The 12,113-nt window shown below is 38.4% G+C and overlaps 1 protein-coding gene across 1 annotated transcript in view; it reads right to left on the bottom strand.

Moving 5' to 3' along the window:
• Positions 1–7,504, bottom strand: part of LOC134750752 (uncharacterized) — a 28,726-nt gene extending 21,222 nt beyond the window's left edge. The window contains exons 1-2 of the mRNA XM_063685994.1: positions 4,852–7,504; positions 4,419–4,542 (exon numbers count right to left, since the gene is read on the bottom strand). Coding sequence (XP_063542064.1) covers positions 4,419–4,542; positions 4,852–7,058 — 2,331 coding nt within the window. The 5' untranslated portion in view covers positions 7,059–7,504. The remainder of the gene's footprint in view (positions 1–4,418; positions 4,543–4,851) is intronic.
• Positions 7,505–12,113: the final 4,609 nt, after the last annotated feature.

Here is a 12,113-nt window from a genome sequence, read left to right as displayed (position 1 = left end):
CATGTTAGTAGCGCTGTGTCGTCGCTTAGGGGGGACGCCCAAGTATGTTTCGCATGGTTCGCATGGTTCACATGGGAGCTCAGACCGTCGCTTCTAGCGGAAGCCGCTCGACCCCAATTTCAAAGGAATACCGCAAATCGATGTACATGTTAGCCGTTTGGCACACGAATACCACTCCCCCCCCAGCAAAATTTTTTTAGGAACTGCGGGTCGAAACGTAATTTTTCACCCGCAGTTCCTAAAAAAAATTTGCTGGGGGGGGAGTAGTAAAACATTATTATTTTTTGTATGTAAATAAAATTTCAAAACCTATCGTATGTGGTATCATACGAAAGGGCTTTTTGAGGTGATTCTAAAAATATATCACATCATTACATTTCGGGCATTTTTTTAAAATTAAAACAAAAAGAATTTTCGAAACATACCAAGTTTGGGCTCCTCCAGACACGATATGGCTGATTTTTTTTTGTACAATATACCACAAATGATACGTGATATCCTCATGTCTAACTCCAAGAAAGCAATTTTGAAAATAATATCATTAACATTTTTTTTTTAATTTTTCAATTTTACAAAGTGACACAGTTCTACTTCAATACCTATTTCACGAGACTTATGGAACAATACTGCAGATACGGTATATATTAATCATAAAATGATACGTAATATCCATATATCGAACGGGAAATACCTCTTTAACCCTTTAACTGCGCCTTTTCATCGGTTGGTATAGTTTGTTTTGTTTTTGACACAAAATATCAAGATTGTAATCTTCAGATACGATATATGTACCTTACTGATATTTTTTTGTACAATATACGATAAATAATACGTAATATCTTGATATCTAACCCCAAGACAGCCATTTTGAAAATAATTTCTTTAAGAATTTTTTTAAAATATTTTTCATGTGTATAATTTTTCTATATTACAATATTGAGAAATTTGTGTTTTTATTTTATTTTATTCGGGATGCTTACTGCCTAAAATATATAGGTTAACAGACTTATCTACTAAATGCAAATTACAAGCTTCCACGTATATACTGCTTAATAACGTAAATATGAAGGTCTCGAAATAGCAAAATATAACACTAATTAGGTAGTATATTTACGACAGAGACTACGAAAAGTTGTCGGGTATTAACTACACTATTCAAAATAATATTTTTAACATTATATTTGATCCGAGAGATTTAACTATCTGGCTGAAGGAAGTGATCACCGCTTACGTTCTAGTGCTAATCTTACGCTTGCTATCCCTTCGAATAAGTCTCGAACGTACGCAAATTCATTCACAGTGCGCGCGGTGAAGTTGTGGAACGAGTTGCCCCTGTCGCTCAAACGGTCCCGGTCTGTAGCATCACTCAAAGTTAATCTGAAAAAGCTTTGGCTTTCCCACGAACTGTGATTTGGTTGAGTGCTAATATATATATATATTATTTATATATTATATATATATATATATATATATATTTATTTAATATTTATTTAGTACTATATATTTATGTATGCTAGTACATATTTATTTTATTGCATAATGCAATTGATGTATTTTAGTTATTCGTAGACGTTAATATTGTAGTTTTCCTTCTTAAATATTATTGTACGTTCTGTAAGTTTGTCTATCTATCTAATTCGAATTTTCCACTCATTTACTCTAAGGTTAGCTGGAAGAAATCCCTTATAGGGATAAGCTCGCCTTTGTACCTAAATTTATATGAATTTCATGTTATCAATTTTTGTTTTGTACAATAAAGTGATTTACTACTACTACTACTACTCACTATAAAACAAATCTACATCGGGCATATCGAAATAGCACAGTATTACACTATATTTGTAGTATATTCATAACAGAAAATACGAACGCAAACTTTTAACTACTATTCAAAATTATATTTTTAACATTATTTATTTTACTATAAAAACAAATCTACATCAACATCATCATCATCATCTCACTGCGTTCGAGCGCCAAACTACTTCGACAGAGATGGATGCCTTTCAACCCTTGGTTAACAATCTACTAATAATAGTTAAAAACTTGGCAACAGGTATAAAAATATTTTAATGCATAATTACTCCGTTATATTGTAAATGTTAAAACTTGTTAATAAATATAAGTTATAAATTTATTTAAAACCACTTCAATTTCACCCTATAAAAAAAAAACTTACATAGTATAATGCTAAGAAGCAACACATCAAAATAATCACAAGTACTGACATAGGTAACATTGTCATAAATATCATAATCATACTGAATTTGTGCACAGTTTGGACCCACGAGGAAAGCAAAATGATGATATCATGCTGTAGGTAAATAAACCGGGACAAGTGCGAGTGGGCCACGCATTCCGAGGATTCAGCACCAAGAAGAAAAAAAATCTTAATGTTTTTCCTTAACTCCAATCACCCATGTCAGGATTTTTTTATGCAGTTTAAATCCATACTATAATATTATAAATGCGAAAGTGTGTCTGTCTGTCTGTCTGCCTGTTACCTTTTCACTGTTAAACCGCTGAATCGATTTAGTTGAAATTTAGTATAGAGATAGTTTTGAGTCCCGGAGAAGGACATAGGGTATCCCAGAAATCAAACATCAAACATCAAACATTTATTCAGCAAATAGGCCACAGGGGCACTTTTACATGTCAATTTTTACAAACAATAAAATTAATCCAAAATTACAAAAAACAATTACATAAATATAAATGTTAAATTACACAAGAAAAAAAAAACTAATAAAAACTATACAAATAACAGAAGTACTAAAATTGTTTAGAGATGTAAAAGTCTCTAGGTGTCAGAGATAAAATGTATATAATAATAAAAAAGATCATCAAATTATCCAGAGATATAAAGGGTCTCAAAGACTTGAATTATTGTTTATAATTAATAAAAAGACAAGATATTAAATCAGACACACAGACAAGAACCGAATGAAGTGCCTCACGTTAATGCCACTCAAAAGTAAAGTTACATAGGTAAAATGAAGCCCGTGTAAACTTAAACAGACCGGTCTCCACAAACAGAAATCATCCTTTAAGGGGGCGAAAAGGGGGTGGAAGTTTGTATGGGGAATCGATAAAAAGCAGATTGGGTAAAAAAATATGCTACGCAAATTACTAACTTCACGCAGACGAAGTCGCGGGCAAAAGCTAGTAATAAATAAATACAGTAGTAGATAATCTTACACAGTTCGACCTATTTAGTCCCACGTCCCACAGTACGTTCAATAAGGCTTGTGTTGGAAAGGTTCATGTGAAATGGCACAACGGACTCCACTTGTTAGTTTTCTTCAAAAGAAAACTTAATTTCTCAGATATTTGAAAACCTAAAATGCTTACCTCTCTGATTCTGTCCCATATATAGGTATACATACAATACATGCAGTTTACCTACTAGATACTATACTTTACTTATTATCATACCATAAGAACCCAGTTATTGTGTTTTTTCTGCTCTTGATTTATGTAAAGTATTTTTTGTGTAGAGGGGGGGGCGTGCTAATTGCTATGAGTGTCTTGTTTTTCTTTGTTGTTAGGATTTTTGTTTACCAAAAAGTTTAATATTCCTGGCTTTAGAACTGGTTCCGATACACTTTGTGGTCTTTGTAAAGGCGAACTCACAGGTTGAGTTTTATTTTTCTTTGAGACCTGTGTTCTATGATCATACTACCGTTGGTTGTTCTCTGGTGATATTTGTAGGTTCCTTTTTTTGCTGGTAGTTGTGTCTATGGATTTTCCAACGATTACTAACTTGTCACATTTGATGAAGGCTTTGTTCCCGTTCGCATTTTCCAGTTTTATTTGATTTTGTAGCTCTCTCCTTTTTTCTAAAATGTTTGGTGGGAAGTCTTCAGTGATGTAATACCCAGTGTTGTTTAGCATTTTCTTATTTTTAAGAATATTGATTTTTGTACCAAGTGTTGAGAATATTACCCTTATGGGGAGGGGTTTGTCCTTTTTTACGCCTATTCTTCTATGTGCCTGAATATCCCTGCGGTCCAGTTCAATTTTGAAATGTTCTCTGATAAATGATATGATGGCACTCTCCTGTTCCGAGTATGGTAATTTGTCTTCTTCAATTCCAAAAAATATTAGGTTCCTTTAAAATAAATAAAATAAAATAAAAATAAAAATCATTTATTTCGGACCACAGAAATCCATAACAGGTTAGTCGAACATGCAGGAACTTAAAACTATGTTAGATACAATTAATTATTACTTAACTTACTAGATATCTACAACTACAATACATACTTAGCTAGGGAACGATGCAGGCTCGACCAGTGCTGCATATAGCGACTATCGAGCCTACCCGCTATTACACTCAGGATACTGTTGCTACTGCCAAGCACTCTGCGACGCGTCGCGGCGGCGCGCTTTCTTATTGTGGCAAAGAAACCGTCTACCTGCGCGTCCGCGAACATGCCTGACGCGCTGCAGAAGCGAGGCAGACGCAACAGCACCCTGAAGGCGTTGTTGAACTGTACCCGAAGGGCGCTGATCGATCTTTGCGAATAATTAGCCCACAAGCTGCAGGTATAAATAGAGGTACAGTAGGCTCTAAAGAGAGTTATTTTGACCTGAGCTGTACAACCTCTGAACCTATGTGCTATCATATTCGCTCTTATCGCCAGCGCCCTACGTTCCCTATCTATATCTGCGTCGTCACGCAGATTTTCATCGACAAAGTGGCCTAAATATTTGACACATGTCACTCGTTTAAGGGGTGTGCCATTTAGATATAACGGCGGTACAACAGATGGACATTTCGTCCCAGACTTAAAAACCATAAGTTCACTTTTAAGAGCGTTATATTTGAGGCCATGTTTACATGCATACTTCTCACACACCTTCAGCAGTATTTCAAGTCCTCCCGGCGAGGGACTCAACAGCACCATGTCGTCAGCATAGCTAATATTATTCATACATACTCCGCTAATATGGCAGCCGACATGTATGCTGCTGAGCTCCTCGATGAGAGCATTAATGTACAGGTTGAAGAGCTTAGGAGACGTTCTCCCACCCTGTCTCACTCCGCACTCCAACCTGTATTCCTCTGACACTTCTTTACCCCATCTGACAACATTAACTTGACACAAGTACCAACTCCTAAGTATATGCACAATATCCATAGGGACCCCCGCCTTTTCTAACTTGGCCCACAAGAGCTCATAATTAACCAGATCGAACGCCTTGGATAGATCCAGGAAACATGCATATATAGGAGTCTTCCGCTGTGTATAGTATTCGACGGTGTGCTTGAGGCCCAGTATCGCGCTCTCAGTAGATAGTTTAGGTCGAAACCCAAACTGCGCATCACTGATTCGTATATATCTATCTAACTCAGCATCAAGCACCGCGTCGAACACCTTAGCTACTACAGTTGCCAGAGAAATTGGCCTATAATTGGCCAGCTTCGCTATGTCTCCTGTCTTATTTTTTACAATAGGAACAACCATAGTGCGAATCATATCGGGTGGCAGGTAAGCATGGCTAATACAAAGTGAGAAGAGCATGGCAAGAACCCTGGGCAGGTGTGGCCCGGCATGTTGCAGATGCTCAATGCTCAGCCCGTCATGCCCAGGGGACTTGCCCCTCCTCATATTTTTAATTATTTTACTTACTAGATTTGCTGTAATTTTGGTAGTACACTCGGACCCAGCTGACCATGCCACCTCCCTTCTGGGTTCTGCACTAAGGGGAGACTTGACAGAAAAATGATTCATAAACAAGTTAGCTATTTTTACAGGATCATTTTCAATACTCACAGAGAGCCCTGGCCTATAATTTAATCTGTTAGTACTCTTCCAAAAATTGCGAAAATCATTTTTACCATGATAAGAAGCCAACCGGTCCAATTTAATTTGGTCCTGGTGTTGCTGGCACCACTTTAATCTAGCTTTAAAAACTTTGCGACTTACACACATGGACTCGTATAATTGGCCAGAACGGGGTTTTCCACTAGCCACCCAGGTCTGAAATCTAAGCCTGGCCTCTCTGTGAGCCTCACCCACATGTTTATTCCAACCCATAATGTGTTTATTTTTCCTATTTTGCGAGTCACTTGTACATAACACCGAGGCCGAACTAAGGGCACAAATGATGTCACTATACAACTTATTAATAACTTCCCTATGCAGGTTGTCATTACTGACATAACAACAGCTATCTGCACATTCACTGAGCTGTGTAGGAAAGTCAATACCTTTTAGCAAATCATTACATTTACATTCATATTTAATAATATCACTAGGTTGTTTGTCACCCCAGAAAACTTTTGACCTGTCAACATTACAATTATATATTTTTGAATGGGTCACATCCAAGTTACATTCAATGACTAGCGGAAAATGGTCAGACCAGTAAACATTATGCATTACATATATTTTAGAAATAGTAGACCAGGCCGCCTGGGTCACAACACAGTGGTCCAGCCAACGCTCACATCCATGACTATCACTCACATATGTATAAGTACCGGTGTCGAGCCCAAGCATTTCTTGGTCTGCACAAATCCACTGACTGTCCTCACACAAACTCATAAGTTCATTGTGAAAGGGTTCATTAGGGTGGGCATTGAAATCCCCTAATACATAAGCGGCTTCTACTTCGCTGTCCTCAATAATAGCATGTAAAGTACTCACACACTCCACAAAGATTGGCAAATTTTCAGCGGAATCGGTTGGCATATACACACTGAATATCACAACGCGCTTAGAGCCTACATTAATTTGAATACCACAAATCCTGTTGTTGTTACACGCCACTACACTCGCCGATGGAAACAGACTCTTTCTCCATAGCAACGCGACGCCGCCGTGGGGTCTTCCTCTGAGCATCCCCGCTGAGGTGTCAACTGCCGATGTAGCTGTATACGCGAAGTCCTCATGTATAGTGGAAAGAAACGGTATGTCATTTGGGAGCAGCCACGTCTCCTGGATTCCGATGATATCCGCAAAGGCACATAATTCACGTATGCTATCTACCGATCTTTTTACGCTCTTACAATTAAAACTTATAAATGTACATGTTCTACTATTTCCCATTAATATTACGTCACAGTGTTAGCTCCCTCAGAGTTGCCTCTGTTTATATTTCTGTGCTTGAAATGCACAAAACGACGAAATATAATGCCTTCAGGCCAAGTCTTGGCGTCTAGAAATATTCTCATTTTATCGTTCGGCACGTATAATTTGTAGGCATTATGGCTCTTTTGTTTGTCTTGCATGTTAATCTTCAATAACTTGATTGTAGTATTTGTTTTCGCTCTAATGTGTTCAACGATGTCATCCTCCAAAGTATCCTTGTGAACATTAGATATAAACAAAGGTATCGTCAGCTCCGCTGCTCTGAATTTCCCTTGCTGCAGGGCTTCGGCTTTGCCCCGCTGTCCCACAAAGCGATTTTGATTTTTCCTTTGTTTTGCCACTCGTTTACGCGATAACGCCTGTTCCCAGACGCCGTCTTTCACAACCTCCGCCATAGTCGGTCTACACTCAATCTCACTCTGTACCGATTTTGGCGATTTTACTAGTTGAGGATTTAAAATACTCAAGTTATCTTGTCTAACTACGCCGGCCAGGTCGTTGTTTACGTTTTGGCAACTGGCCGCCATCTTGCTGTCATCGCAACTCTCCGTTATCAGTGTCTCGCTCGCACGCCCAGGTTTAGAAGGAGACGGGGCCGGGGCCGCATTTTGTCCGATTCCGTCCGCGCCCGCGCAGTCGGTCGACTGCTTAGAAACGTCAAGTGTCGTCGAGAGAGAATGCACCTCGGGATTCGCTGCATTAGAGTGGGAGCTCGTTAATACTTCACTGAGCGGTACATGCGGGGGGGAGAGGGATAGTAGGATGTTTTCCCCGCTGCTTACGTGAGACAGGTTGTCATCGGTTCTCCGCGATTCGTCGATTTCAAAATGCGAGAACCCCATCGGACCGCTATCTACGCAGGCACCTCTCTTACAGTTGACGTTCAGATTTGAAATTGAATGATTGACGTTTGAAAACGGCGATGTCATCCTGCGAACATGATTCTTTGTTTGGCCAATTTCTTTCTTCACTTCGTCTAACTGGTCATTTGTGACATAATTTAATTTGATGGTCTTTAAATCTGATTTTAGTTGGTTGATGTCCCTCAGCAAACAAGTAACGTCAACTGAATCAAACGTTACCGGAGGCAGCCGGTGAAGGTCACGAGCCACAAAGACCGGTATTTTTTCTGTTTCCGTGCATTTGAGAAGCGCTATAATGTCCTCCATATCGCGCTGTTCTTTTTTATCACCTCTTCTGTTGATCTTGTTTACACTCGTATCCGTAGCCGCGAACAATAGGCCTTTCGATTTAGTTATGTCTTCGGTGGAGAACGAAGACACACAAATCCTGTACAAACTGTCCTCGTCCATCAAAGACAGCTTGTTTTGCACAAACGCTAGCAACTCGTTGACTACTATATTGCAACTATTGCACTTTAACATCGACGTCATGATGACTGCGAGATAACGCACGCGCACACGACCGCACAACGCGCTTGCGCCAGCGAGCCTTTACCTCGCCTGTTTCTCCAGAATACATAGTCTTTTTTCTTGTGTATCCACTTTTTCCTTAAGAGTATCGTACTTTCCTTCCCATTTTTCGAATTTCTCTTCAATGATTATATTGATATTTTGGGTCACTTGCTCAGTAACTTTTTCACCACTCTCTCGAATTGTTGTTTTTTGTTCGTTGAGCTCCTTTTGTATCTCGCGGAGTGTGGATAGTACTTGTTCCATTTTTCTGGTTTTTCTGGTGTGTATTTATCGATATCGGTATGTATGGTCAAGAACAAAGAATTTCAATTTCAACAAATACAGATTGCAACATACAACGTCAGAACACTTTCGTCATATGACCGCTGAATTGAATTAGAAGAATCAATAAAAGAAATCAAGTACAATGTAATAGGTATATCGGAAGTGAGAAGAGGCGGAATGTCAATAGAAGAACACAAAAATTTCATACACAAGACCGAACTATTTGGGCGTCTTTGGAGGAGGCCTTCACCCAACCTGGGGTTCTTGCAGAAGATTAAAAAAAAATTACAACAAATAAATATACTTAATAATCTTAACATGAAATTATAAATACTAAAAATACTAACATTCTAGAAATTAAGATAGGTAAAAAAACACAAAATATGTAAAAAACTAACTACTAACAACCAACTCCTTACACTTAGAAACAACATTATTGTTCTCTTTTTTGTATGCAAGAAATAAAAAAGGCTTTTTTATTTTTATTTTATTTTATTTTATAAGTACCCAGTTAGAGAAAAAAATATGCTTCTTGTACGAACGGTGACTCCACTTAATTATTAATTTAATTTTTATTATTTATTGTTGTTAGATATGATTACATAAATACCGGCTATGTTTACATCGTAGCTTTCTTACGAGATACAGCCTTGTGATAGAAATACAGACAGCGGAGGCAAAGTAATAAGATTCCGTTAACTTTTGGGTACGGGACCCTGTATGCACGAACATGCTAATTTGCACTGTATTTTTCTATAGAAATATGAATACCTTAGGTAATTACCAATGTTATGTAAGATAAGAAACATCAATGACGTCATTCAAAAACGCGCTACAAGCATCGATTAGCTATTAGAATAGAATAGAATAGAAATAATTTATTCGTTAGCACAAATACAAAAATAGAAAATTATACAAAACAGAGAAACATAGAAAGAAAAAACCGGCCAAGTGCGAGTCGGACTCGCGCACCGAGGGTTCCGTACTTTTTAGTATTTGTTGTTATAGCGGCAACAGAAATACATCTGTGAAAATTTCTACTGTCCAGCTATCACGGTTCATGAGATACAGCTTGGTGACAAACAGACAGACGGACAGACGGACAGCGGAGTCTTAGTAATAGGGTCCCGTTTTTACCTTTTGGGTACGGAACCCTAAAAAGTGCCACGAAATGGTCTCACCTCAGCATGTTGCTGGCGACTTCCAGCGCTGATCTTCCGGTGAGACCATCCGGTGAAACAATCACGACATCGTTTAATCGTTTGTTTTATTTGGTCTGTCATTTTGACTTATGTATTTGTAAGAATGAAATAAAACAGAGGCAAGTCAAGAGAAGTAGTTAGACTAGATAGTGAATTCTTACTCCATTAGAGTTTAAAGCGCCAATACGCTGCGGTGGTTGCATAACATCAATCGGTATAAAAAAGCCTTAATTGTAGTCCATTTTAGCTTTTTATGTTAAATCCGGTAAGGGTTTTTATTTTATTGCTTTAAGTTCATGTTATGTTATAATTAAATTCCCCGAAATGTTAAGTTATTTTCTACTCAGAATGACGAGCACTAGTGATTCTTTCTAATCTACTGCGTTATGAACGGACGAACAGACAGACAGACGGACAGCGGAGGCACAGTTTGTCGCCTTGCGTACGGGACCCTAAAAAAGATTCCAACGAATCGAGAACCTCCTCCTGTTTTTGAAGTATGTTGCACTTGTTGACGAAAGCAATAATTAGCGCCCTAGAATTCGCTAGGGTGCTAATTTGCTAGGTTTTGTAAAGACGCCAATTTGCACAGTACTTACAATTTTTTTCATACAAACATAAATATAATTATGCTCGTAAACATTCAGGTGTTATTGCGACTGTTACATTATGTATGGTAAGCGTTGTTCTAGCGGTAAAGCATGCAACTTTAAATTGAAGTTCGCGGGTTTAAATTAAACTCCAACTGATAACAAAGAGTTTCTTGAAATTTATGAACGAAATATCATTTGACATTTACCAAACGCTTTTCGGTGAAACATCGTGAGGAAACGACTAGTCACAATAATACTCTGTTGCCTCTTAAAGATGGAAGGCCAGACGGTAGTCGTTTTCGTAAAACTAGTGTCTATATAAACTAAGTGGTGGGAAGTGAGCCTTGCAAAAATGCCGGGACAGCTCTAACAGGAACGACCACGTCAAGACCACGTGTAATCATTGTAAATCAAGTGATTTAGATTGGAATTTTCAGCGTTATTGTGGGATCCTTTATTGAGTTTTATATTTTTTCACAACTCCAGGTGGTAAAGGCTCTCTTGGTTTTTGAAAATTCAAGTTGAGTTTTATCCACATGTGGGGCAAAGTAATCAAATGCTGAGTAGTTTACTTATGTTGGCTGGTAGAATTGACTTTTAAATGATGATATTGAATGATATACATTTAATAACATTCGTTTTGAATTTATTTGCTTTGATTTTCTTTGATATTTTACAGTTAGTATTTTCCTTGTGTTAGTGTGGTGAAAAATTGTGTGTGGCAAAATTTGTTTAACTCTCGTGCCTTTAAACCCTCGCAACGCTCAAGATTACATTTTTCGAACTCAGAAATAGATCGAGCGTTGTTGGCCGGCGATGGTTACTTCATACAGTGCATGGCGCGTTTGCCCCATAGACCCAACTATCTAAATACTGAGGAGCTGTTGCCGTATTTGACTGTTAGTGGGTTAACTATCAATATACGCATAGAGCCGGATGTCGTAATTGGACTTATCAGACCTGACGCTCCAGAAACAATGCTACCAGAATCTTTTAGTAGCTTAGATGACGCCGTACATCATTTCTTTGGGAGCTCAGAATCAGGAATTGTTACTTGTCAGACCGGATATGCTGTAGCTATAATGAAACGTGGCGCAGAATACTATCTCTTTGATTCACACTCGCGCGGGCCTAAAGGTTTTGTAGCTGGCGATAGAGGAACTGCAATTCTTATGCAGTTTGCATTAGAACAACTACTGTGTCGTCATCTGTTGGTCGTATTGGACGTACGCAGCGCAAGAAATTTGCAGTTTTCTATAACTGAAATATCATCTGAAAGCGCTGTGACTCCCGCCGAAATATCTGTCGCGCCTGCGTCGGGGATTGCAGTTAATTGCGACAATAATGAGAGTATTCAGGTTGGTGTCGACATTCTGGACAGTTTAAATGACGGAGAAATCATAACCACCAGCTTGATGCCCATTGATACTGACGTACCGGAAATAAACACCGTCTTACCTAACGTTAACGTAGGCCGCTGTATTCTTGTACGAGAGTTGAAGCGCAAAACAGCTCCTC

The sequence above is a fragment of the Cydia strobilella genome, chromosome 20 (assembly GCF_947568885.1).
Source record: "Cydia strobilella chromosome 20, ilCydStro3.1, whole genome shotgun sequence".
Taxonomy (NCBI): domain Eukaryota; kingdom Metazoa; phylum Arthropoda; class Insecta; order Lepidoptera; family Tortricidae; genus Cydia; species Cydia strobilella.
The sequence above is the reverse complement of the archived record's forward strand: the minus strand, read 5'-3'. Positions and strand labels throughout refer to the sequence as shown.